At 39.7% G+C, this 25,443-nt stretch overlaps 2 protein-coding genes across 6 annotated transcripts in view; one reads left to right on the top strand and one right to left on the bottom strand.

Annotated features, from left to right (window-relative positions):
* The window catches only part of LOC102310921 (radixin), a 22,292-nt gene extending 7,489 nt beyond the window's left edge, over positions 1–14,803 (bottom strand). The window contains exons 1-6 of one of the 2 annotated variants that reach the window (XM_005920063.3): positions 14,608–14,803; positions 12,084–12,177; positions 2,102–2,185; positions 1,506–1,601; positions 481–603; positions 144–295 (exon numbers count right to left, since the gene is read on the bottom strand). In XM_005920063.3, the coding sequence (XP_005920125.1) occupies positions 144–295; positions 481–603; positions 1,506–1,601; positions 2,102–2,185; positions 12,084–12,095 (467 nt within the window). In that variant the 5' untranslated portion in view covers positions 12,096–12,177; positions 14,608–14,803. The other variant, XM_005920064.3, reaches the window with a different exon arrangement.
* A 2,554-nt stretch (positions 14,804–17,357) lies between these two features.
* Positions 17,358–25,443, top strand: part of mcf2la (mcf.2 cell line derived transforming sequence-like a) — a 52,434-nt gene continuing 44,348 nt past the window's right edge. The window contains exons 1-2 of one of the 4 annotated variants that reach the window (XM_042219902.1): positions 17,358–17,451; positions 19,955–20,080. In XM_042219902.1, coding sequence (XP_042075836.1) covers positions 20,014–20,080 — 67 coding nt within the window. In that variant the 5' untranslated portion in view covers positions 17,358–17,451; positions 19,955–20,013. Of the gene's footprint in view, positions 17,452–19,762; positions 19,837–19,954; positions 24,018–25,443 lie in introns of those variants that run through there. The other 3 variants (XM_042219901.1, XM_042219898.1, XM_042219900.1) reach the window with 3 other exon arrangements.

Genomic DNA, 25,443 nt, shown 5'->3' with positions numbered 1-25,443 from the left:
TCGTGATATTTAATGGATCGGATTACATTTTTTATTTTTCTCCGATATCCGATCCAGTAATTTAGGTCAGTATCGGACCGATACGTAATATCGGATCGGTCCATATCTAGTAAAAAATGCTAAACTTTATGTGAAATGCCTACCTCTGAGGGAGCAGTCTGTCATGAGTAAGGTACCCAGCCTTGTGCACCTCTTTGTTATAGTCGCCATACTTGGCCTGGACAGCGTATGAACCCAGCAACACAGCCGTTTCTGGGGGACAGTAGTTCTCATCATTCAGGATGGCCTCTTTCACCTGGCAGAAAAATGTGTGCGTGACTTTAAATTTACTCAAGACTGTAAGATTTAGTTAGCACTTATGCTGAGAACAGAGCAAGCTAGATAATAGTAACATAAAAATGTAATATTTTGAGGTTTTGAAAATAACTGAAAAACTAATTATTTGCTAAAAGTGTTGGTGTCCTGAGTGTGTGGAGTTACCTGCAAGAAGAAGAGTCTCTGGGTGATCTCCTGGATTAGTTCCTCTGAGACATCTTCAGGGAAGAACTTGGCTCTGAACTTAAACTGCAGAGGACTCTCTTTCTTTACATCTTGCTGGGTCACCTGGACTAAAAAAATAATAATAGCTCCATTATGTACTGGAATTTTTCAATACTATTTTTCTGTAGCCTCTGCCTTTTGTCTGTCTTGCTCACATGCTTGTTGAGCGTGAGGATATTTTTTTTGTAATGCACACTTGGAAATGTAGAGACACACTGTAATAGCAGGGGTGCTAGGACTGGGGATTGTTTTGGGGTGAGTGAAAGAAGAAGCTTGTTGAAAGACCACATCTGAGGCTTCAGTACCACAGTACTGCTTCTAGGCAAATACCAGACAAACAATAGACACAGACACTGGAGGAAACATGAAAGTGAGAGCTAAAGAGAAAGACCCCGACAAACAATTTAAGAAAATCAGTTGAAGTCCACATGCTTAAATTAATAATAATATTAATAATGGAATTTTGTTTTTAAGCTTCTCCATCAATCCATCTTCTTCCCCTTATCTGGGGCCAGGTCCCGGGGGAAGCAGCCTAAGCAGAGAAGCCCAGACCCCCACCTCACGTCCACCTCCTCTAGCCATTCTGTGGGAACACCAAAGGGTTCCCAGGCCAGCTGAGAAATATAATCTCTCCATTGTGTTCTGGTTCTGCTGTGGGGTCTCCTCCCGGTGGGACATGCCCAGAACACCTCACCCAGGAGGCATTCTAGTCAGATGCCCGAGCCACCTCAACTGGCTCCTTTCGATTAGGAGGAGCAGCGGCTCTACTCTGATCCCCTCGTAGATGGCCGAAATCCTCACCCTATCCCTAACGGAGAGGCCAGCCATTCTTCGGAGAAAGATCATTTCCGACACTTGTATCTGCGATCTTGTTCTTTCGGTCACTACCCAAAGCTCGTGATGATAGGTGAGGGTAGGGACATAGACCAAGCTTCTACTTTCCCACAAAACAAAGTGATATTTACCTTTTTATTGAGTTTCAGCCATGTGATGTAGCCTTTACTGTCCACATACTGTAGTCCAAAGAACCACACCTCTCGCAGGCCCACAGTCTTTACCACCTAAAAGCAAAAAAAAAAAAGAAAAATGGATTTTCAGTTTATTCTTCCTTTAGATAGCGTTTTTTCTTTGATGTCTGAGAAGTACAAATCTGTGATCTGTGGTAAGTGGCAGAGACATTTAAGAGAGAAGGGAGGCGACTGTTAGAACGTAAAGAAATCATATTTATCTTCTGCCTGTTTAACAAACAAGGGGTATTTATTATTTTCTTTTTTTTGGGTTGTATGGAAGCCCCAAACGCAATTTCATTGTTCTTGACAATGACAATAAATAAATAAATACAAATACAAATACAAATAATACAAACTGTTATAGGGAGCGTTTTTGATTTCATTTCTTATTATTCTGGCACTGACTAAACTCTTTCTGAAGGCACCAAAAACTCCTGTGCTGGGAGGTGGGGACTGACAGCATAAGAATACAGGAAACAAAGTGTCAACTTCTCAAGCACCCACACTCCTACATGCCAGGTTTCTGTCCTCACAATACTTTTTTTGCTCACCTGGTCAAACAGCTGTTTTCCTGTGGTATTTGGCTGGATTGCAAACTCCAACTCTGCATCCATGGTGGTCACACGGACATTGATCTAAGGGGGGGGGAGAAAAGAAAAAAAGGGGAGGAAGTTCACTTTGCTTGCAAATATTACACAAGTGAAGACATGAAAATAAGTTGTAATTATTCATGTGTGCGTGTTATTCCCTTTTTTCTGCTCCTGTTTTAGGCAGTTAAATACCACTTAAACCTATAAGTTTGAACAAATACTTTAACTGCAAGAACAGGTCAAGAAATCCCTAAAGAACAATTTTTTTAAGCGTGTTACGGACAGATGAGATTCAGAGGAACTCGAAGCACTAGGGAGGTGGGAAAAAAAGCATATCTATCTATATTTATCCAATCAACCAGTCTTCTGAAAGACTGCTTCTTCAAACTGTTGTACAAAAAGTGTGCAACATTCAAAGAATTTATGCACTTTATGCGCACACTTCATCTCATGTGCCTGACTATGCCACTAGTCTAAACTAGTCAGCAAAGCAATCGAATGATAACTTGATCCACTTGCGTTCATGATTTAAATCCTACTGAAAACTTGTGCTACCATCTTAAGTGAGAGATTCACACGAAGGGAAAACTGTACACTACTTTAAACAGATGGAAGTTGAATACTGGTTGTGATAAAGTGAGGTGGCTCACAAAACACTGAGGCAATACTGGCAAAAAGTATTTTTTTTATACAACCTTTACTTTTCACACAATAGTTATGGTTCTCTTAGAATACAGGATGTGGTGCACTGCATGTATGCACCAGTACTACTGACAGCTCATGTCAAGTGCTGCTGTCCAACTTTTCCTCAGTTGAGCAAAAATATTCCAGGAAATTGCAGAATTTCTAAAGAGGACAATAGAAGAACATTTTCCCCCATATGTGGGCAATGTGTCAGATCCTTTCAATCCTACCCTCTCAGCACTCTGCCAGTGAGTGAAGCCACACTTTTTCAAGGCAAAGACCTCTGTTGGGGTGGAGCAGAGGATAAAACTCAGTCATTGGCTGTTCCTCTTTAAGCAGCACTGGCAGTAGGCCTAGAAGCAGCTGATGGCACAGAACAGAGCAGGGTTGACCTCCGTGGCATCTGACATCCTTCCTCCCACACCTACTCATACATTGAGCCGTGCATTGCCTCAGTGGTAGTTAACAGGACGAGAAGAGAGACGGAGGAAAACACAGTAAAGAGGAAGACGAGAAGCAAGCTGAGAGGCGGGGTGCAAAAAGCAAAGTTTAGCAAGAGCGTGAAGGGAGGAGAGAAAAGAAAAAAAAAAGAGCGTGGCTATGAAGCGCAACAGGAAGTTTGAGAGATGATCTGGGGTATACTCCTTTCGACATTAAATTACAGCGTTGTTGCTGTAGATGAGAAGAAGAAGAAGAAACTGAGGGAATGAACCATCCTTTTCCTCTCAGTACTTATGTATAAAACCTCAGGAATGCTTACTTTGCATTCCTTTTTCTCCCCTCTTGTTTTTGACACACTCTCCTGCCTTCATCTTTTTCACTCAATATCCCTGCAATGAATAATCCATGAAACCAGCACATAACTGGACCCCCACATGGAACTCAGCCCATAATGTATCTTGCTGGATCACCACATTAATTACCCAATAAATACTGCAGGACATGCCCACAATATAGATATCTTGCATGATGTTTTGTTGCACTAAAACACAAATTTAGTCTGCTTTGCACTGAAATTTTACTTGGTTGTTGCTAAAGATGCATTCAAGGAGGATTCTGCATATGTATGCAGAATCCTCTGGCTTCTACTGCAACCACAATTAAACAACAAAAACTAAAGGAGCATGTGCTACTGACTTCCAGGGGTCAGACCAGTAAAACATGCAAATCACAGTGAGATTGCTTATTGCTGTACAAACAGGTAAAATTTCAAATCCAGCCTTCAAAAATTCTTGTGTGGAGTGAAAAGTCTTTATCACTACTATCCGAGACTACAGATGAAACATGAAGAGAAGCTCTGAATGGGACTTGACTATGTTTAGTGACTGAATTAAGATTATAAGTTCACAAATCACATCCATCCTTTTCTTCTTTTGTGGTTGCGGCTTGAAATTTATGGAACGTGAAATGTCTGTGCTGCAGTTCATTGAGTTTTCTATCGACACCGGGGGAAGTGTTTTCAGTCCAAAATACAAAATCCATCACGAGAGGGAAGAGAAAAAAACAAAACAAACAAAAAACAAATAGACTCCAACAAGCTGAGAACACAGTTCAGTTCAATTTCATTTATATAGCACCAAATCACAACAACAGTCACCTCGACCTCCTTGAGGCGACTGTTGCCGAGCCTCTCAGCTGGCTTGGGAAGCTAGACTACACTGATGACCATTTACATATTATGGCACAGGAGGGTAACAATAAGACAAGGAAGGAAGACACCAGAAACACATGTTTACCAGAATAAAGCAAAAAAAAAAAAAAAAGACCCAAAACATGAATTAAGAGGGGGGATAACACAGGAAATACTGAAGGGATGAGCAGAATTCTAAAATTCCAATTAGTAGCTAGAACAAAACAACAACCAGGCAAAAATAAGAAACGTGAAATCTACACAGAGCACTTAAAAATAAGAATATCAAACTAAAAGATCAGTATTTTAATAGGAGAATATGGAGGGATTCAGGGATGCTTTATGAATGGGGTCACTATGGGAACTTGACACCAATGGCTGGGATCCAATAACATAAGCTACTTATGACACCACAACCCTGTCAACATTTCAATGTAGACACTAAGGATAATATTACATGAAACAGGGGCTACTGATATCCAGCTCTTTACCTTGCTTGGCTTTGCTTAAATGCAGATACTTCAAACAATAGTCTGTGTTGGGAAGGTTACTTTTAAAATGTATTCCACTACAGATTTACATGCCGCAAAATGTATTTTGTAACGAGGAAAACACGAACACAGTGTACAGTCGAGTCTTAATAGCTTACTTACAACTGGGCTACACTGCCCGTGAGGCTACATTCTTTAAGGCTATGCCTGTAACACTTTGCCTATTGCATTCATATTAAATAATTTTTTGAACAATAATTCAACAAAAACAAAAACCCAACTTCTTCACGTCATTATGTGGGCTGCAAGTAGAGGTGACATGGGCTGTGAGATTGAGACACAGGCATTAGAGCCTCTTAATGCGTGTTTTGTTTGGGTTGCCACTGGCATGAAATTACCAAAACTAGAGGGGACAGCCTAACATATGAAACAGGAAAAGACCGCTGTGTAATCCATTTATTGAGTAACACATTTTTAAACGGTAACTGTAACGGAATAGTTACTCATATTTTGTATTTTAAATACGTAACGCCGGTACATGTATTCCATTACTCCCCAACACTGACAATAGTAACAGACTGAAGATAACTCAATTTTAAAACAAACTAATGTGGACATACTGAGGTTAAGAGTTTTTAAAGATGAAAAAGAAACAAGAACACTCACTGATTTTTTTGATGTACTGTTTACTTCTGTGTGCCTGTCGATCTGATCTCCCTTATAAAATAACCTTTGTATAACAATAACCTCTTCCTGTTACTGAACATCAATTGCATTTGGATAACTGTAACTAACTAGTCAAGTAACATTTGGATCTACTCTTGCAGGTGCACAGATCTAGCCACAAACAAGGTAACCACAGCAACATAATCTATTCATGGTTCACTGAATATAGACTTTGTGTTGATTTCACTGCCTTGGTGACTTTATAAGAAAAGTTATACAGAATGTAGTGCTAAGTTTGAGTTTCCAAAGGACTGGAATAGACTGCGAGTTCTCCTCTGTTTGTGTGGGGCCCGCCATCAGCCACGATAGAGCCAACCTTTGTGCTACGTGTGTGTGTGTGTGTGTGTGTGTGTGTGTGTGTCTGCGTGTGTGTGTGTGTGACCACACCATAGCAAACCCACAGGGCGGAAAGAGGTGGAATCCTTTATGGACCAGACGGTTAGTTAATCCTGTCTCTCGTACAGAGTGGGGGGGAGGAGAAGAGGGACAGCAACATGCCAAAGCAATGACACAGCTAATCAGACACTGACAACTGACATGCCTTGAAGGAGTGACTTTTGCAAGCCTGTCCTTAAACAACACTATTTGGTGACACAAGATACGCTGACTGGGCAACCTGTCCTTAAAAGGACAGTGTTAGGCATTTGAGGAAAGACCTGGAATGGGAATAAATTCCAAAAAAAGGACATTCACAACAATCAACACAACAATCCAGGTACTCAATTCCATCACACTGCCATAAGAGGATGCCTTGCAAGCATGTGAACTGACAGACCTTGAAAGTTCCTAAAAGCACAACATAAACACTAAAATTAGTATGACACTGGATATCCTCTTGATGAGTCAAGTTCCAGTTGGAGCCCGACATATCTCAGAAGCAGTTCCAACATCTAGCGGAAAGATTTTAGAAGCTTCCAGTAAATGTTATACTGGAAGTACTAATACTCTCATCATTCCTTCTTTTCACTTCTCTTTCTTACTACTGACCTAAAAATATTAACTACTAGTTTTACTTGTGTTAAGAGGAGCCAATAATGAAATAAATGATAAACTGGTACACTGACACTAGCTTTAACCTCAGTGCACAGCGTCCTTCTGCACAGATGGACAGAGAAAGATCTGCCTGAGGTTGGACAGCAAAATCTTGTGGAACAATGTTGGCTAAAGGTTTTCTTATTCAGGAAGAAAGGGGGAAAACAAAACAAAAAAAAGTGGCTTAAGTGGTCTAGAAAATTGAAAAATGTATATAATTGGAAGTAAAGTGTGGTGATCACTGTTGTGATTTCCCCATTAAAACCCCCTCCAAAAAGATCCAAAAATCAATCTATAATCCAATCATGAAAACTTTCCAGATATCAGAACAGGCAAATATACAAGTCAAGCAATCAGCTGGGAGTAACCAGCTGACCTAATCAGTTGTGTCAAAAAAGTCACAATGCTTATTGTCCACACTGAGACCAAGATTATTTGACAGAATAATTCAGCTTTTGGGAAAATTGTACAAATATTTAACTTGACTCATATTTATTGAAAGTTGCCTGAACATGACAACCTCACAACCTGGTGGGGAATCAATTTGGAAAGGTGTGCACTCAAAGACAAGCAGGAGCATGATCTGTGAAACAGACCGTATCACAATAATCATTTTACTTTGATTAATATGATTTAGTCATAACTGAAAGTGTAACAATTTTATCAATTGCACTGCGCTGCTTTTGCTCTCATCTATAAAAACTAATGAGCACACATGATCAGACTGGCTGCTCAATACAGAGCAGAGAGGGTCAAATTACAACACACATACAGAGAGTGTGATTTAACTAACTGCTGAGGACATGCTATTAATAAGCACACCTGAGTGCTGATATAATATAATACAGACACAATATTTACCACTGTATCTTGTTAAGTTTACAAGTTGTGAAGAATCCAAGAGCTCCATCATTAGTGTTTTGTTTAAAGGGAGATGCCATTTTGGGATGTTTCTAAATCCTCCTCTCAATTTCAATTGCAAAGACAAGTTCTCACTCAAATGGGCCCCTTGTTAAATGTGCAGCTGTTTAGTAACTGTAAGCTGTTTAGAAGAGCTTTGCTGAGAGGCCTTAAGACACACACATCAATCAGTAGAGCCGCTAATCTGGCCTGCTGGGCTCCGAGCAACTGTCTGTCCCTCTGATTAACCTCCCCTGCAGAGTAAGGCAGTTCTCAACGGAGGAGTGGAAGAAGGCGTGAGAGCAGATAAGGAATCAAAACTACCTGCAAACAACAACATTATTGCTTTGGGGGAAGAGAAGGTGAATGTTGTGTTGGAAGTATTGTTTATTTATTCGTTGTACGAAAGAGTGAGAAACTTGAGAAAATACAATAGAGGGAAAATAAAAGCTGGACCTTACCCTACTTATTATTGACCTAGCACAGTTTCAGAAATAACTGCCATCTGTGCCAAACGTGCCTGAAAACACATTAGTAAAAATGAAAGACTCCTTTGCTGGTTCTGCTCATCTTAATTTGATTGTAATACTGGGATTTCGAATTGAAATAGGGTCAGCATCAATTTCAAAAGTCTTAATTAAGCCAACCAATTAAAGTCCAAAAGTTTCAAAGTGCTGTTATCACAGTTTTTCCAGCACCAACTCCAGGGTTTACAATACTCCAGTGTATGTGGCAGTATCACAAGCCTAGCCGCCAGTCAGGTATACACTAAGCCCTTGCGGGGCTGGTGTTAGTGTTATTGGTGTCTTCATGAAAAGTGGTTCAGTAGTTTGTGAAATACATTCTAGGCAATTTAACACAAGACTCTATTAGGACTGACTTGTTTTTTCCAGCTGGCCTCAAACTGGCTACACCATGAACTACAGCTTTTGGTACTTATATATACATATATATCCTCTTGTCATAACCCCCCTTGCTTTCCAACCTCTTAAAATTCCTAAAGACTATCTCTTGAGGACCACAAATTCCTGCTTCCCACATTTACAAATTATTCCCCATCCTTCTGACTGCTTCCTCTCCTGACAGCCCCTTAGCAGTGTGATTATATTTTTCTCTTAAATCTCTGCTCCTCACTGTGACAGAGCCAGGATGTTGACGTAGACTGGGCCCCTCCAAAGTATATAGCAGGCCACCTCTTCAGCAAACAGGAAAACAGCTACAAGCTAGGAAACCAGTAAGGGCCCTCTTCCTTTCCCCTCATGACTACCCTGCCCCCAGTACAAAGAGTATACCAGGCAGAGAGAGTAGGATATAGGTGTCAGTGGAACTATGAGTGGGCGACAGACAGACAGACAGACAGACAGACAGACAGACAGACAGACAGACAGACAGACAGACAGACAGACATACATGATGTATCGCAAGTTTTTCCACATACGATGGTTAAAATGGCTTTATCGTAACCATTGAGTATAAATTGCCACCGTAATATTCCCCAAACCGGAATATTATTTTTTATCATCTTCTGGCATACAAGCATGCTTGTTTATATACTACCAGATAGGGAAAAAACAAAACAAAACATGATGACAGCGGGAGTTTCAGACGAACGACGGAATGAGACTCACTTTCGTTTGGATTTCACAAGGAGGATGTTGAACAAAATGCGGTAATATGCAAAACATGTTGTAAAACTACCATGAATTAGGGCTGTGCGATATGACCAAAATCTCATATCCCGATATAAGACATCTATCGCCCCGATAAAAAATTCTGTGAATCTCAGGCAGCTCGACTTGCGTGAAGTGTTTCCAGCTGGGCGTCGTGTACATGGAGTCGAATGTTTTAACCGATGCATGAAACTATACATTTTTAGACATAAGTTGTAACGCCCGCCGTTTTCTTTGTGAGTATTTATTACACGGCGTGCTGCGGGGAAAAGCCTGTTCTAACGTTTGAGTCTAAGGTTTATTTTTTAGCACCTGACGGCTCTTTTTGCTTCTCATCCGTAAATACTCTGCATACTCTTTCACGTGATTTAGTTTATTTTGAAAGGTCTCAACAGGATCTTGAGCTTTATTCTGAAAGGTTTATGTGGAAAATAAACAAGCGGACACGCGATGGTTTTATCGTCGTTGTTGCTAACGACAACGCATAAAAACAGGCTCTTGTCCGTCCATAGTGTGGTTATATTAAATATAAGAGAAAGAGAGAACTTTAAGAAATTAATATAGCCACTAAAACGGTGAAAAAAATATTGCCGTAAATTTTATTTTGCGACACCACGAAACGAAACGACAGACGTTTTCATATCGTCATCCAATATATATCGTTATATCGAACAGCCCTACCATGAATTTATTCCACCAGCTGAAAAGTCATCCACTGCAAAATTAAGACTGTTTTAAACTCGGCATGTCAACGTCCCCTCACACACCAAAGAAAACATTAAATAAACCAGCTGTGATACCCGTGACTGTTCTTAGTCAGTCATTTTTTTAGTCACCGTCTAGACTTGTGTTTCTGTCATTTGAGTTTATTGCATTTTTTATTTTACAATTTTTATATGTTATGATATTTCGATTCATTCTAAATTTTTCTATTTAAAGTAGAAAAAAAAAGTTGAATGAATGATTTGAATACCAGTGCAATTTTGGGAACTATATAGTGAATAATAACATTTGTTTTTGGAGGTTATTTGAACATACCGTGATATATATCATGTATTGTGATATGACCAGAAAATATTGTGATATTAGATGTTCCTCATATCGCCCAATTAGAGCTGAGTATAAGGATACTTAACCCGATTCATGATCAGTTAATCACCATCTATTTAAAAATAGCTATATTAACTGATCAATGATTCTTCAATTACCATAAACCTCACTTGCAGCCTTGGTGCATTTTCTTAAAAACATTGTGTCAATTTTATCGCTAAAAGTAACTTAATGGGGCGTCCACATGGGTGACTGTAAAAGCCTTACTGTGAACAAAAACATTTGTTTCCGTTTTAAAATAAACTTTGAAAATCTGCAGAGTCCTGTGACTGAAAATGTACTCTCTTCCAAGTCAGCCAATGCTGTCACTGACCCCTGCAAATATTTTTAAGCTTGCGTATGAATACTGACATTCAGATTTAGGAGACTGTTCCAAAAGGTTTTTATGTCATACACTAGTCCCAGAGGAGGTCATGTCTGGTGGACCCTGCTTTTGTTTCCTCTGTTTATTATGTCAGCGCTTCCCTGCGACAAGCTGCACTTTCTCTGTCAGATATTGTCTTTGACACAAACGTCACTCTCAGCAAAGTTGGCATGCCGTCCCAGAAGCCGTTTTTGGGATTTTGCCCTGGTGACTCAGGGGACGAGAGGGTTAAGTGAAGGATGACATCAGTGCCTGGCTGTCCTTCTTTTGTATCTTCCTAACTCATCCAAGGACAAACACCCACTGCCTAAAGAGGCAGACAAGAGATGTGTTTCACTTGTGGGGCGGCCTGGAACTCGTTGCCATTTCCTTGGAAAGTTTCTGATGCAATCTTCAGCAACTGGATTTTGATTTTTGTCCAAGCAAGACACAGAATGCAAATTTAGTCGAATTAGGCAACTAAAAATACAAATTACACAGTATACCTGCCATAAATCCCTTACTGTGCAGGGAAGACCACAGGGTTGGGCACTGATTGGATGCCAAAATGCTGGCTAAATAAATACACTGATAAAAATTATTAAAAACGCCACGGAAAGACAGAAGTGAAACTGAAAGTCAACTTTTCTCTGACAGTTACTACATGAATAGTTTGTCAACACTTAGAATAAGGGTGACGGCTGTCTCATGACTTTGTCCAGTGTTGAGTAAACACTGGTGGGTAGACTACCTAAAAGTGGCATAACTCGGCATCGTTTAATATCCCCAAACTACTTCCTGCTCTTGCCAAGTCTGTTCATGATGGAAAAGCAGCAACAGTGAGAAGCAGACAGCCATGAAGGGACTGCATCAAATTGGTTTTGTTTTGGCGTTGTTCACATCCTAGGAGTCTGGCATTCTCTCCACCCTTTAAGCAACAATGGCAGCAGTGTTGCAGTTGTGAGGCCTGTGGGCCAGGCAGTTCACTTCACACTCTGGCTGTTGTTTACTTGAAAGAGGCGTATGAGGAGTGGGAGCAGCCGTGGGGATGAAACTGCCACTTTCCAGATTGTTCAAAATGAGGATTTCGGTAGCAGAGCATGCCGACTGTTATGACAACTCACAAGCAGCTCTAAAGAGTCGGTTTACATGAGCAGAACTAGCAGGGAAGAAAAACAAGCCACTTTCACGTGCCTGATTCATATCATACTTCCTGAACCAGCCACATTATGTCCATCAAACAATCAGATTTAAGTGGCAAAAAAATAAGCAGATTTTCTGGCTTCTTCCCCTAACGCTGCATTACTGTAATAATCTGTAGACAAAAGCAGCTTGAAGTTTACTGTCAGTTCCTTACCGGCTTAGGCATCTTTGCTTCCTCTCCTCATTAAACTCAACAGCTGAGAGGAAAAACCCGTCACTGGACGGCAGAAAGACCTTTACCACAGGACCTGAAAAAAAAGGAAGAAAACATTTTGTAACATAAGTCCCCAGTGTTCATGGGTGAAACCAGAGACATTATTATAAAGAACTATTGATTCCACTCACAGAAGACCAAATCTAGAACAAGGAAGCATGTAGACCTATTTGCACTGACGCATGACGTTATCATCCCAGTCTAGCTGTAGGAATTTGCGCTTTTTGATTTTTTCGGTTAACCATATACATAAAGTAAAGTACGTAAGTAGCCTGGGTTTTGCCCAGTGATCTCACAGGATGAGCCAGAGACCTATGCAGCACTAGAGGGTTAAACAGGCCTTTGTGGGTGGTGGCCAGACTGTATATAATGTCACATAAAGTCAACGCAAGCATCTTAAGCATTTTCCTTTTATTTTTTGGCCATTTGATAACAATGGCAACAATGGTTAAAAATATTTTCATCACATTCCTGGTGATTTCCCTTTGTTTAAAAAAGGCCCAAGTCTCTTTAAACGGCACCAAAATTATTATGGATGAAAAACCCTAAAATAAAAGTTATGGCCTTCTCACTATTCATTTATACAATAGTTTCAGCTTGATTGGACGGGTTGCAAAAATGGCTTCAGTGTAACCAGGCTGATTTCTACAAAAAGTCAAAACTTCTAAGCAACTGCTGTCTGAGCACAGTATTTATTTTTATTGTTTTTGGTATTCTGTAACTCAACAGTCTGACAAGAAACACTACCATTTAATTTCAGCAAACATCTGTTACATTTAGCCAACAATATTTTCTAAATGTGACAAATTAATATAATGAGAACAAGATTATTCTGTCAAGCTCTAAATTTAGTCCTGTGGATGACAAAACTGTACATTAGAAAAAACAGAAATAACAACTAAAGGAAAGCACTGAAAAACACTGAAAGGAATAGTATTGCTAAATCTGTTAATGACAACAAGCCACAAAACCCCCAAAACAGCCATAGGCACAGTGATGCGGTTTCCATTCAATCACAACATGCAAAACCACTTTTCTTAAGTGTACATATGTTAACTATTGCAGAAGTGCAGTGAGAACACTACTTTAAACAATTCTGGAGGAGAGAAGGCTGTAAGACAATCGAGACATTATGCTGCGACACATAAAATAAAAAAGTTTTACATGACAAAGACCATGCACTCTCATGTCAAAAGAACTGATAGGACAAAGAAATATGCCAATCAACAGTTTTCTTGCTGACATCCAATAGTGATCATTTTCAGATGGTGAACTACAGAGGACCCCATCCATTCATAACCAGATTGCTTTACTTTTTTCTACTACGGACTGCAGAAAACAAAGCAGGGGAGGCACAATGTGAAGCTATGTGTCACAGCACTAGGTATACTTTACTAGAAACACAAGTCTGAAATAGTATGGTAATGACCCATGATGAACTTAAATAGGATAGTGAAAACATCCAACTCAAGAGTTTCTCTGGTGTGAATCACACGTAGGAGTTTCAGTGTGGTTTAATGGTATGAAGCTAAACTTCGTGAAGTTTAATAATACACCCCAGCCTGACTGAATGGAGAACTGTGCATCACGACTGACATAAGCTTGCTAAACGCCATTTAATACAAACGGAGAGCAGCCAGGTGTCTGGCATGGGTTTAAAAATCCTTTTAGCAGCCATTACATTTTAGTCTCAGCTATTTTGTAGTGTCAGTTCAGGATACAGATCGACTAGCACCACTACTCTTCTCAGTTTTGGAAATTAAAGAAATTATTAGGAACAATGATAGTTTCCATATGCAACTGTAATGTAAAAATAAGAATTTGTAAAACCCACTGAACGTCGGAGCTGTAGCGTTTGTGGTCCTCATAAAGTGAAACCCACTTGTAGCTTGTGAGCAATTAGCTTTACCCGCCGAGAGTTGTTGGCTTCCGTTACGTTGAACTATAACCAAAATTTAACGCCTAAAATATTGGCTACACAAGCGTTGCACAACGGAAAAAATAAGTCAGAGGCGTCAAATCCCAATTTTAAAAATGTATCTTAAATGAACACTAACGTTAGTCACTAGATCCCCCCCCCCAAAAAAATGGTCTTCATGAAGCCCAAAGTTTGCGCGTCGAAAGGCTGACATTATCAAGCTAGTGGGTGTAGTCCGTATAACGGGACGAGCCTAGCAGACGGTTGCCTCGCTCGCGCTCGTGAAGTTTTAACGCCTTAAAAAATGTTAGCCCTCATTTATTCGCCACACTTGCCACTAAAACGAATAAATATAAAAATAAATATCTTAACAAATTCCGACTTAAGACTACGTAAAGCAGAGTGGGGTGCGTTTACACACAGTTTAAGGGGCACAACTTGACAGAAGTCGGCCCTTCTGTGACACATGAATCGGTCGAACACGAGGAAATCCGCTGCATCAAAGTTGAAGAGAAGCTCCTCTCTTTTTGGGGAGAGGCAACTCACCGGGGGACGATGTCTGTCTTTAATTTGATAGAAGAGCCTCGTATCTTCAACTGTAGCAAAATATTCACGATGAAAAATGCCTTTTTACTCCGGGTGCTTGTCTCTCAGTGCGTCTGCCGTTATAAATTCCCGCAGACATGGAAAAACCCTTCAAGTCTAAACCATAAGGCGATTTGGGGGGGAGTCGCTGTAGAGCCAGCCAGAATAAAGTAACACAACTTCCGGTCTTAACTATAAAAATAAAACTACATAGTTAACTGGGCAATATTATCATTAGGCGGTTTACATCTGTTTACAGTTCATGAACATACTCTTAGATTTGATATCTTCCGTACCTTTGCATATAAAACAGCCAACATTTTTCACATTGCAATGATCCTGAATATTTAATACTTGTTTTAAACTTAAGTTTGATTGTTTTCTTTATTATTTTTACTCTATTGTTCGATTAGTTTTTTTTTAAAGCATGAGTCTGTACATTTTTTTTTCTAGACATAATATGCTTTCCCTTTTTTGTTTCTGTAGTTTCCTGTCATATAGCTAAAGTTAGCTGACAAAAACAAGGGGAAAACCACAACAAAATTAATGAGGAAAACATGACTAAACACAGAAGCAGTAATTAATAGTTAATAGCGGGACTAAATTAGTCCCGCTATTAATGTATCCATACAAGTGTTTCCAGAAAATTTAAATATGTAAGAGAATTAGGTAGCCTGCGGACCGCTTTCAGCCCTTCAGCTCGAACTTTATTTTGAAGAAAAAACACAAATATCCGCCCATGTCTGCAGTTTTCCTCGCAAACCTGACACAGCTAACTGTAGAGATGTACAATATGGCTGTCAGTGGCCGAGGATCAGATGGAAGAAATGTATGGGGCATGCACCGTGCGATGAAATGCATTAGCGATGATTTATGCCAGTGTAAGCCTGCTCCTGTAGGTTGGTCCGATGGGAATCCAAATGGCACTTACACATAGGCTTTTGTCCTGTTTTTTCTAAATGGCCTGCTCGTCTTCTGCAGTTTGAAACCTCCTAGATCAGTGGTAGAGCTCCCCACTCTGGAAGTATGCATCAGTACATTCGTTTCAAAGTTTTGTATGTACTGCAGAGATAGTCCCAAACACACCCAGTCTGCAGTCACTGTCTGAGCTGTTCGCAGAACTGACTCAAACATCAAGGACGTGTCCTTTTTATCTTGACTAAAACAGCTATGAACTGATTTTTAGTCCATACAAGTGGATATGGACGGATATCTAAGACTTCCAAACAATTGTGATGTCAAGCCCAGCTGATAACCTTTATCACTTAAAACTGTTTCCATCTATCTGTCCTGACACCTATCTTTGTAAAAAGATGACCAAAAAAGTATAAAATGCATCTTGATGATTAATTATCACTGAAAAGTTTGGGCTCCGAATTGTTCTTATGTTGCGTAGGAAAATGAAGTTTTTGATTTTAAACAATCACACATTGACGACAAATGCTGTAAGTCACAGCTAAACTGGGATCAATAACCAAATATAATTAATAATTTTTATAGCTGCTAAGTAGCTACATAGTAGTGCTGCAAATTATGTTAACAATCTGATACCAAGTAAATAGAGGGCCAGTATTGCCGAAACCATTAGTTTTTAATTATAAAGACAGTTTTTATAGAGAGCAATGTGTCCAGGTTTATGAGATGAATCACCATCAATTTGCAAATTCTGAACACATTTTAATGACCACTAAATCATTGTGATTTTTACTTTCCACAATCCACCAACTTATTTCTAGTCTTCCACATCCTGATCAGTCCCAGTGGAAATCTTAACTTCAGCTCAGCCTTCCGTCTTTCTGTCAGTCTCACTGCTTCCAAACCACACAGCATACATCATAGCAGGTCTCACCATCTTCTAAAACCTTCCCTTTCACTCTTGCTGCTATCCTTCTGTCACAAATCAACCCTGACACTCATCTCCACCCATTGCTTCCACTCTCTTCTTTACCTCTCTTGTGCAGTGTCTGTTGCTTTGGACGATACAATATTCAATGTAGACATTATAATCTATGGAATGAACAGTATGTTAAAAATTGTGTATAATTATTTTGTATTTTTTGAGTAGTGAGAAGTTTTAGGCACATGTGTGTTTTAATTTTTATCCCGATCTTTCATATTTTCGCCACAGAACAGAAAAAATACAGTGTGTCAAAAATATACAACATTTGTAGTGTTCTTTGTATTTTTGTATATTCTGAACACTTATTTAAAATATCATTTTTTTTAATGTGACGTGGGTCTTCTGCACTGAATTATTCCGCCACTAGATGCCATTGTGTCCCTGTTGTTGGTGATATACGGGGTAGGACACTTGAGCAAATCCTGCAAAATCAGCTGGTAGAGTAAATGAATGGAAATATTTCATATGCATGTAGTCCCACACCAGGAGGTGCATCCTTCGAGGCCGACTCACAAAGACTAAAAAATAGACACATCTGCTAAAAGTGAGTAATACTTTGGACAACACAATAAAAATCTCAGTTCGCGCAGTCACCTTGGAATTTATTACTGGAATAATATCAACAAACATAGTCCAGGGGACAGGGGTGTGTAGAGTTTAATCTGCTGCAAGATGAAGAAGGAAAAATGAGAGGAAGAGGAGGTAGCACTGGGACTTGGCTGGGTCCTGTTAATTGGCTTGGAATGGGCGGAGCTGCTGGTTTGCAAACTTGCAGGTAGGACGTAACTTTCATCACAGGCATGCCCGATATCGTCAGCTTACTGCGTATTTTATTCTACAAGTGTCAGTATTGCTGTATATCGGCGAGTTTCCTTTCCGGGCGCTCGGAGGCAGCTCATCTGTCGGTAGGACAAATTCAGTTATTCTGCGAAAGTTTGGCATCCCTTCTTCCAAAAAGTGCGCGGTCCTCAGATTTGATTTCTTGGATCCTCTTAGTCACCACCTTAGACTGACAATTCGGCTCACACTGAGTGACTCATTTATGCACTTGTGTGAGTAAAACATGAATAAAATGTAAGTAGGTAAAACGAAAAATATAAGTAATTGCAAAGTGCTGTGCAAAAGTCTTGAACCACTTCTCAATTGCTTCAGTTTTGTTTCCAATGAGCCAGAATTACTTTTTAAAAAGTGCTCTTGTTCAAGACTTTCTGATGGTCTTTCTAAGTTTTTCTTTGGACATTGGTTACTTTTTCACTCATTTTCAATCCAGTCCTTGTACCTGACCATTGTCAGAGGAATGTTTTTTTTTTCTTGTAGTTTGTTTGTTAAGCCATGAATCATTCAAGCATAAAAAAGCCACCTAACTTAAGGCGTGGACCAGTGTTTTGAGGAAACGGGAGAAGTGGAAGGCAAAAGAAGCAGAAAGGTATCTGAAAGTCATGTCCTTAAGAAATAGGAAAATATACAGCAAAGAACTGACACAGGACCTAACAGATGCATATGGTCCTTCAACACATCCATCTACTGTTCCCTGAAGCCAAATGTTGTCAGTGGAAGAATGGCTGTCAAAAAAAGGCTACGGTATGATAAATTACAAAAGAAGTGTCATGAAAATCAGGGGCAACAGGTCTTATGGAGTGTTGAATCCAAACGTGGTTCAAATCAGATTGTAGATTGCATCTACAGCCATCTGTAAAACACGGTGGAGGCTGTATCATGTCTGGGGTTTAGTTTCATCCAGTGATGTTGGGGACCTTGTCAAAACTGAGAGATCCTCAACATCACAAAACACAGAGAAGTACTACCAGTAAGTAATGTCAGATTTTGATCCACCATGCTATATCATCTGTTGTCTGACTGACAACAGCTTCATTTTTCTGCATCGACTGCCAGTGCAGTAAAAGCATTTCTGGATAGAAAAACACAAAATGAACTCCCCATAGGCCGGACCTCGTCATTATTGAAGCAGTGTGGGATAATCTTGACAGAGAACACAATAAAAGGCAGAAACATCCAAAGAAGAGCTTTGAATGTTCTCCAAGAAGCCTGGAGAACGATTCCTGAGTACTTAAAGAAATGATTAGAAAGCTTGCCTATTTTTCTTGAAAAATATTTGGACAACCCTAAAAAGAATTAATTTTGGGACTCCATTCATGTGTGTTGTGATCTGATTTATTTCGCTATTATCTCCTACCTTTTTTTTCTTTGCATTCAGGTGTACAGTTTGTTAAACCCTGGCAAAGTCCAGTCTGCCTGGCTTCCCTCCTTTTGGTCTGAAGACCAATATTAACCATGGCGGGAAAGTGAAATTGAAAGTGTGTTTTCTTGGCAAAACACATGAGCTTAAAACTGCCGATGCCTTTATTTCCACAAGCTCTGGACATCCCCACCCCTCACACCCCACCCCAGGTCATGTCTGTGAACCTGGTTGTTAAAACTGTCACATTGTATTGCATGTGGAACTCGCCTTGTCTTTATTTAGCTTGGCTTATTACCACGTCACAAGATCTCAGTCCATATGACTAAGAGCATGCTGTTCTATTGTCAAAGCAATGAAAGGAGCCTCTGTCAGGGGGGACTGGTAATTGGAGAGGGAATTGACCAAATTTGCTTTGATTGTTCTACCAGAAGTCATCAGAGCTGTGCGTGTGTGTGGTGAAGAGAGGAGAGGAGTCTGTGTTGCTGTAATATAGATCTCACCTGCCAGAAAACAGCCTGAAATTCTGACATTGACACTGTTTGATCTCACTTGATATCATAACTGAAACTAACCACTTCAGCTGAAGCAATATTTGCTTATAAAGTGCTGACTTGTGCTTTTAACTTGAATCGGTCAGCAGATCCTGACATGGATCACTGGATGTGTTGGTTTAAGGAAGACAGTTGTTAGGCTGGGCTTCCCACACAATCATGTGATCAGTTTTAGACAATAACAACAGCACGCCGTGCCGAAAAGCCCCCGAAATCGAGTCTGTCATAAATAAACCGGGCGACCTAAGTTGAACACAAAATGCAAAAATAAACTGCTCACTGTACAGCACAGCTTAATGACAAGATAAAATTAGCAGTGGTAATGTCATTAACACCACTGAAGGCAGAAGTGTGTGTTTGCTACACAGAGGGATGGATGGTTTAAAATTGTGTTACGCAATTTCAAAACTGCCTTGTGGCCTGGGTGTCTCTTCCTTCCTCCCCCTCCCTCTCTGCTGACCAAATTAAATGGATAGTGCATCAGCCGGTTTCTGTTCTCACCATTTCTCCTTCGTTGTTTCACTTAAACTGCTGCCGAAGTATGCTCACGGTTTATTATTGTTGCTGTTTTCCTTTTTAAAAATAATTTTTATTCAAGCTGCAGATCTACTTGTTCTTTTCTTTTTGGTAACATTCAGCATCTGTGCCCTTTTTTAGGAGCAGTCACGTACATGTGAGGAGGACAGTCTGCTGAGGTTTGGGTGTCCAGGATAAGGATGGGGCAGGGGACGTCTGTTCCAGAAGACGTAGAGCAAGCCGTGGAGGTGCTGTCGACGATCAGCGGTAAGGAGAGCCTCGCGTTATTGGACGCTCCGTCGCACCACATTACTGCTTATCACATCTCACGTCATCTCATCTGTGGTTCTGTTGAAAGCAAAACGTACATTAACACATCTTTATAGTCTTCTCCAGGTATCCAAGTTAGCTTTTTCAGTCCTTTACATATGATATTTTGTACAGAAGTCAATCTGTGCTTATTTATATTGTTCACAAATATGCACGTAGTGCTTGAAGCCAGTTGCTTGAGAGGTTAGTCGCAGCATTTATGAATTCTAAACAGCAGGTGTTGGAGTTAGTCAGCTGGGGCCAGTTTCACAAAAGCAATTTGCCAGCATCTGCAATTGATGCCAGTGTCCTGTCTCACAAATCATTGTCATTCGCAAATTACAGATACCGAGTTCACATGTTCACACAGTTGAGCATTTCACTGGAGCAGTCAAATTGCTAATTATTTATTAATACAAATCGCAGCTTATGTGTGAAGCAAATCTCGTGGTTTATTAAAAAAATAAATGATTTATGAGCTTCTAGAAGAAGTAGGATAACTGCAATTCTGCCCAGATATACTATATTTAATGAGTTTACACCCAATCACAGAGCAGACAGTTTGGCAGGATTTGCAGCAGATGAGCAGAAATATTAGAATCTATTGACATAATTTGCTCATATGATATTTTAAGACAAGATAACTGCGAAGAAGACTTTATTTAGTATGCCTAATGCAAGATTTTGTTTTGGTGAAAGGAGCTCTGTTTTTGAATACTTGTGCTCACGATTCACAGTGCAAAGTGATATTCATTTATCACGTACACTGGGTGTTGGTGCAGTGCCTCAGTTCATCTATAGACAAATGAGGTGTGAATGACAAAAACAAAACAAAAAGAACAACAAAAAATACTATTAGGCTACAAGAATTTGCCACAAAGGAGACGTCGGTTTCCGTGCCACCATAGTGTAGTTAATGGTCTCAGCATTGCTCCTCTTATAAAGATCGTCTAGCTTTGCTACTGGTTATTAACCCTGTAATGCCAAATGTATCATCTTTGATACATAGTTTGTTTAGACCTCTACATCAGCAGTGTGATGAGATTTATTCATTGCTTTTTTTTTAGTCCTAACTGACCTACATGTTTATGTTATGTTTTAATTTATTTTAAGATAAACTGTGAGCACAAATTGCACAGAAATGCTGGGTGTAGCACAAATGATACAAATTCAAACTCATATATGCAGTTAGATTTTATTTGTGATCAGACTATTCAATAAACACTCTGGTTTCACAAGAAAAATAAATAAATCATATATTTTTGGCAAATATTTCACAGTTCAGGCTTTACAGGGTCAGGTCCTCTAAATTTTATATATTTTTTTTAATTTCAATTTTTTTTTTACATTTATTTAAATAATTTTTTTCAATTTAAATTGTCATCTTCAAATGACTTCAGCTATCGACTTGGTAATGGTCTTTAATACAAGCCCTGTACCTCGTGCTGGACATAATGTTGTCTAATGTGTTGAGCCTGCAGCCTTTCTTTGCGTATTTAACTCTGCTTTTGCGTCAGCTTAAAAACTGCGCTCCTCTTATTTGGAAACGTAACAGTTACACAATAAGGGCATGAAAGATTGTAACATTGCTAAATATTACACCAAGTAATTGTCCCAAAGTTTCCAGGAGCACTTAAGTCGGACAATGGGCTTTACCAGGAATAAGGCGGGATAATTCAGTTTGTTGTCAGTGTGATTACGTCTGCAGACGGTTTCAGTTGGAGGGAATAGGTTTTTGATCTTTTGGATTGCTACTTGATTCATTAATAAATCTAATTGTGCAGAATGCCACATAATGAAAAGTGCATGACCACCTTTTGCTTGCGCGCTTTGTACTTTTTAAATTGGGAAATGCTTGTGCGATTGTGTGATGATGATTTAAGTGAAATAAAGGTAATGCGATACTCTAAAGGTGGTGGAGATCTTTGCAGATGGCACCAGTGTAATTTTAGTTTCCTTCCCTATCACCGGTACCACAGTGCCACAGTCAGAAGCTCCCATTGTCTGAGCTGCATGCTTATTAGAGCTTTTTGACTCCTCATGATCTATAAATGAATAATAACTTTTAAAAAAGCAGTTGAGGAATTTGGTTAAGAAAATGAAACTATGTGAGAGTTAAGTCCTTGTGTTGGATAGAAGTGGTGAAAAACACTGTGGTATGCTCATAAACCACTTGCTGCTACTTGCACGTAAATGTGCAGTAAATAAATAGTTTGAGTTTACTTTTATCTCCAAACGGCCAACCCAGAGTCAGTCTCAGCCTGTGATATATGACACCCGTGCACGTATTGCTGAGCCAGTTGCAATTAGCTGGAGAGGGATTTATGTCTTAGCTCACCCTCCACCCCTCTTTTCCTGCGATAAACGCAGCCCAGACATGGAGTGAGATAAATAATCACACACTCTGCAGTCTAATCGAGGAGAGGAAGAGGAAGGCAGCTTAAAAGACGCCTCACGAAGAAAAAGAAAAGAAAGGAAGCTCACAGAGATGGTACGAACTGCTCTCTGAAGGAAAGATGTCTCTATTTGAGATGGTTCAGGAGAGCCAAGAGGTGTTCAATAAACTGCTCCACAGTCTGTCTGTATCCATCAGCGTGTTGACCCGACAAACACACCACAGTCTGAGCCATCAGCCGACCTGGAGGAGAGGTTAGTGTTAGAGTGCGTGTGCTGATTTAAAGTGTGTATTTGATTCTCCTTTTATTAATTGGAGTTTTCTCACTCTCACGCTAACTGGACGTGCTGTGTATGTATGATGTTCAGTGGTTCAGTCTCTGCTACTTAAATCAGTGCGACAGGATGATAGGACAGGATTTCCTACCGCTAACCGGGAGATTCCCTCTGTTTTTCCCTCCTTATTCAAGCATAATAAAAGAACCTGCCTGTTTAGTTTCCTGCTGAGGTTACAGTAAGTCCACAGTTGTCTGAGGGACTCGAAATTTGACCAAATGAGCTACAAAGGGAAACAAACATGACACGCTTTATAAATGATGCATGGTGTAGCTCGGTGCATAACTTTTTCTGTGCTGTTTACAATAAGTCAGGGTTATTGGGAACCTGGTTTAATTTAAATATCAATTTATCCCAGAAAAAACAATTTTGGTTTTGCTTTAGTTAGAGGCTAAAAGTTAAATGACTTGACACCAGGTTTCTTCTTGTTAAAAGGGAGTTTTTCCTTTCTACTTGCTTACAAGGGATCGACTGATTGTTGGGGTTTCTTTCTATTTTTGTAGGGTCTTTATAGTCTGAAGCTTATTGAGGTAACTGTAGCTATGATTTGGTGCTGTTTAAGTAAAATGTAATCAATGCTACAGAAAATATATGAATATCTGACTGGAAAGTCCTCATTTAACATATGTAGTTGAAATTGTAAATTTGTTCTGCAGATATAATTCTTGATAAATTGCTAAAATCTCCTCTTTTTTTCTTGTGACCATGACACTGTGACTTTATCTCTGCTGGGTTTGCATTCAGCATTTGTTGTATATTTTCTCAATGCATTATACCAAAAAACTTTTCTTTTTAAAAAAAAAAAACAACCCCATCACTATCTCAGTCAGATACACCCTCATCTGTCTGTCAGTAAAACAGTAAACCAAAGCGCTAGTCACTTAGTTTTCTTTTAACCCTGGCAGACCAGCTGCCACTTTAATGTGTGCTCTTGAACGCAACGCTCTTTGGTGTTTTGACCTTGGTAACTGATTAGCTGATAAGGCTGTGAGTCGCTAATCGACCTTAGGTCGTAACACACCGACAGTAGAAATGTGTGTAGTTTAAAAGGAGAAGCCAAAGTCAAGGGAACAGAGTAGAGCTGCTACATTCATCATGGCTACTAGTCTTTGCTGTGGCCGCCAAACAGTGGAAAGAAAAAGGAATCATAAGTCCACACAGACAGGTGAGTGCTGCCTGAGTGGGAAAAATTAGCTTCTTTAAAGTTTGGAACATTTTCTTGGGTCACAACTTGGTTAAGAGGTCATTTCAGGGTCACAGTTAAGGAAAAACCAGACTAGAAACAGTAATGTTTCTCAGAGAATTAGTTTTGTTGTCATGCAGATTAATTTAGAGGTTTATCTTTTAACCCCTTCACTCTTCATGTGTTATGAAGATGTGCGACTTGGAAATGCTGTGGATCCATTTCTGCTGTAGGGATACTGGGAGTTAGTCTCTGCCTCAGAGTTTATAGTGCAGGCCAAAGTAGCATATTCTTTGATAATAATCCATGTGGTAAAATCCAAGCTGAACAATGCTGACGACATAAAAATGAGTGTTTGTGAAGTTGTGATAATGCAGTTTTTAACACACATGATGCACTCGAGTGAATCAAGTCGCTTCTGTGCTGAAGGAGCCAGGCTGACCAATCAAGCTCTGGCTGGACTGTGACGGTGACTTCTATTTAAATTTTGTTTAGCATTCATGAGGTTGTGTTTTTTCTCTTAGTTTTTAGTCTCAGTTTTATCCCAAAGAGTGTGAATCTGTAGATTTGTCATGTTGACTTTTTCTAACAGTCAACGGTGAGAGCAAATTGTCAGAATAGTTTTTTATTCTCTGTACTCAGATATTCAATCATGAATGTTTCAACCTTGATTCTTTTGTTTTTCAGCCGTCCTGTTGTAAATTTGCAGCTGTGCTTGGGATCACTGTCCTGTTGCATCATCCAGTTAGAGCCAAACTTTAGGTGTTGGATAGATGGCCCCTAAAATATTTTGGTATGCAGAGGAGTGCTTCTCGACTCAGTGACTGCAAAACAAGCCCATATCATAACCCACCACCGTGCTTGACAGCCGATATGATCTCTTTGTGCTAAAATGTCATTTGGTTTTCACCAACATGACGCTGTGCATTACGGTGAAACATTTCTACTTTCATCTCATCAGTCCAAAGGACATTGTTCCAGAAATCTTGTGGTTTGTTCAGATGTAACTTTGCAAACCTAAAACGTGCTGCCACATTTTAGAAAGAAGAGATTTTCTCCTGGAAATTCTTCCAAACAAGCCATACTTCAGTCTTATATTTTGATTTTTGCCGCCACGACCTTTAACATTTAAGATATTGACTGAGGCCTGTGAAGTCTGTAGCTCTTGGGTTTGTTTGTTTTTTTGCAGTTTTTCTGAGCATTGCACGGTCTGGCCTTTGGGGTGAATTTACCAGGATATCCACTCCTGGGAAGACTCACCCACTTTTTTCCAATTGTGATTAATCTTTCTAACTGCAGACTTCACATTGTTTGGAAATGGCGTTTTAACTCTATCCAGACTGATGGGCAGCAACAGTTGCTTCTTTAAGATTATTGCTGATGTCTTTCCTCCTTAGTGTTGTGTTAA

Source organism: Haplochromis burtoni, unplaced genomic scaffold (genome assembly GCF_018398535.1).
Source record: "Haplochromis burtoni strain Fernald_Lab_line unplaced genomic scaffold, NCSU_Asbu1 Contig_40, whole genome shotgun sequence".
NCBI classification, from domain to species: Eukaryota; Metazoa; Chordata; class Actinopteri; order Cichliformes; family Cichlidae; genus Haplochromis; species Haplochromis burtoni.
The sequence above is the reverse complement of the archived record's forward strand: the minus strand, read 5'-3'. Positions and strand labels throughout refer to the sequence as shown.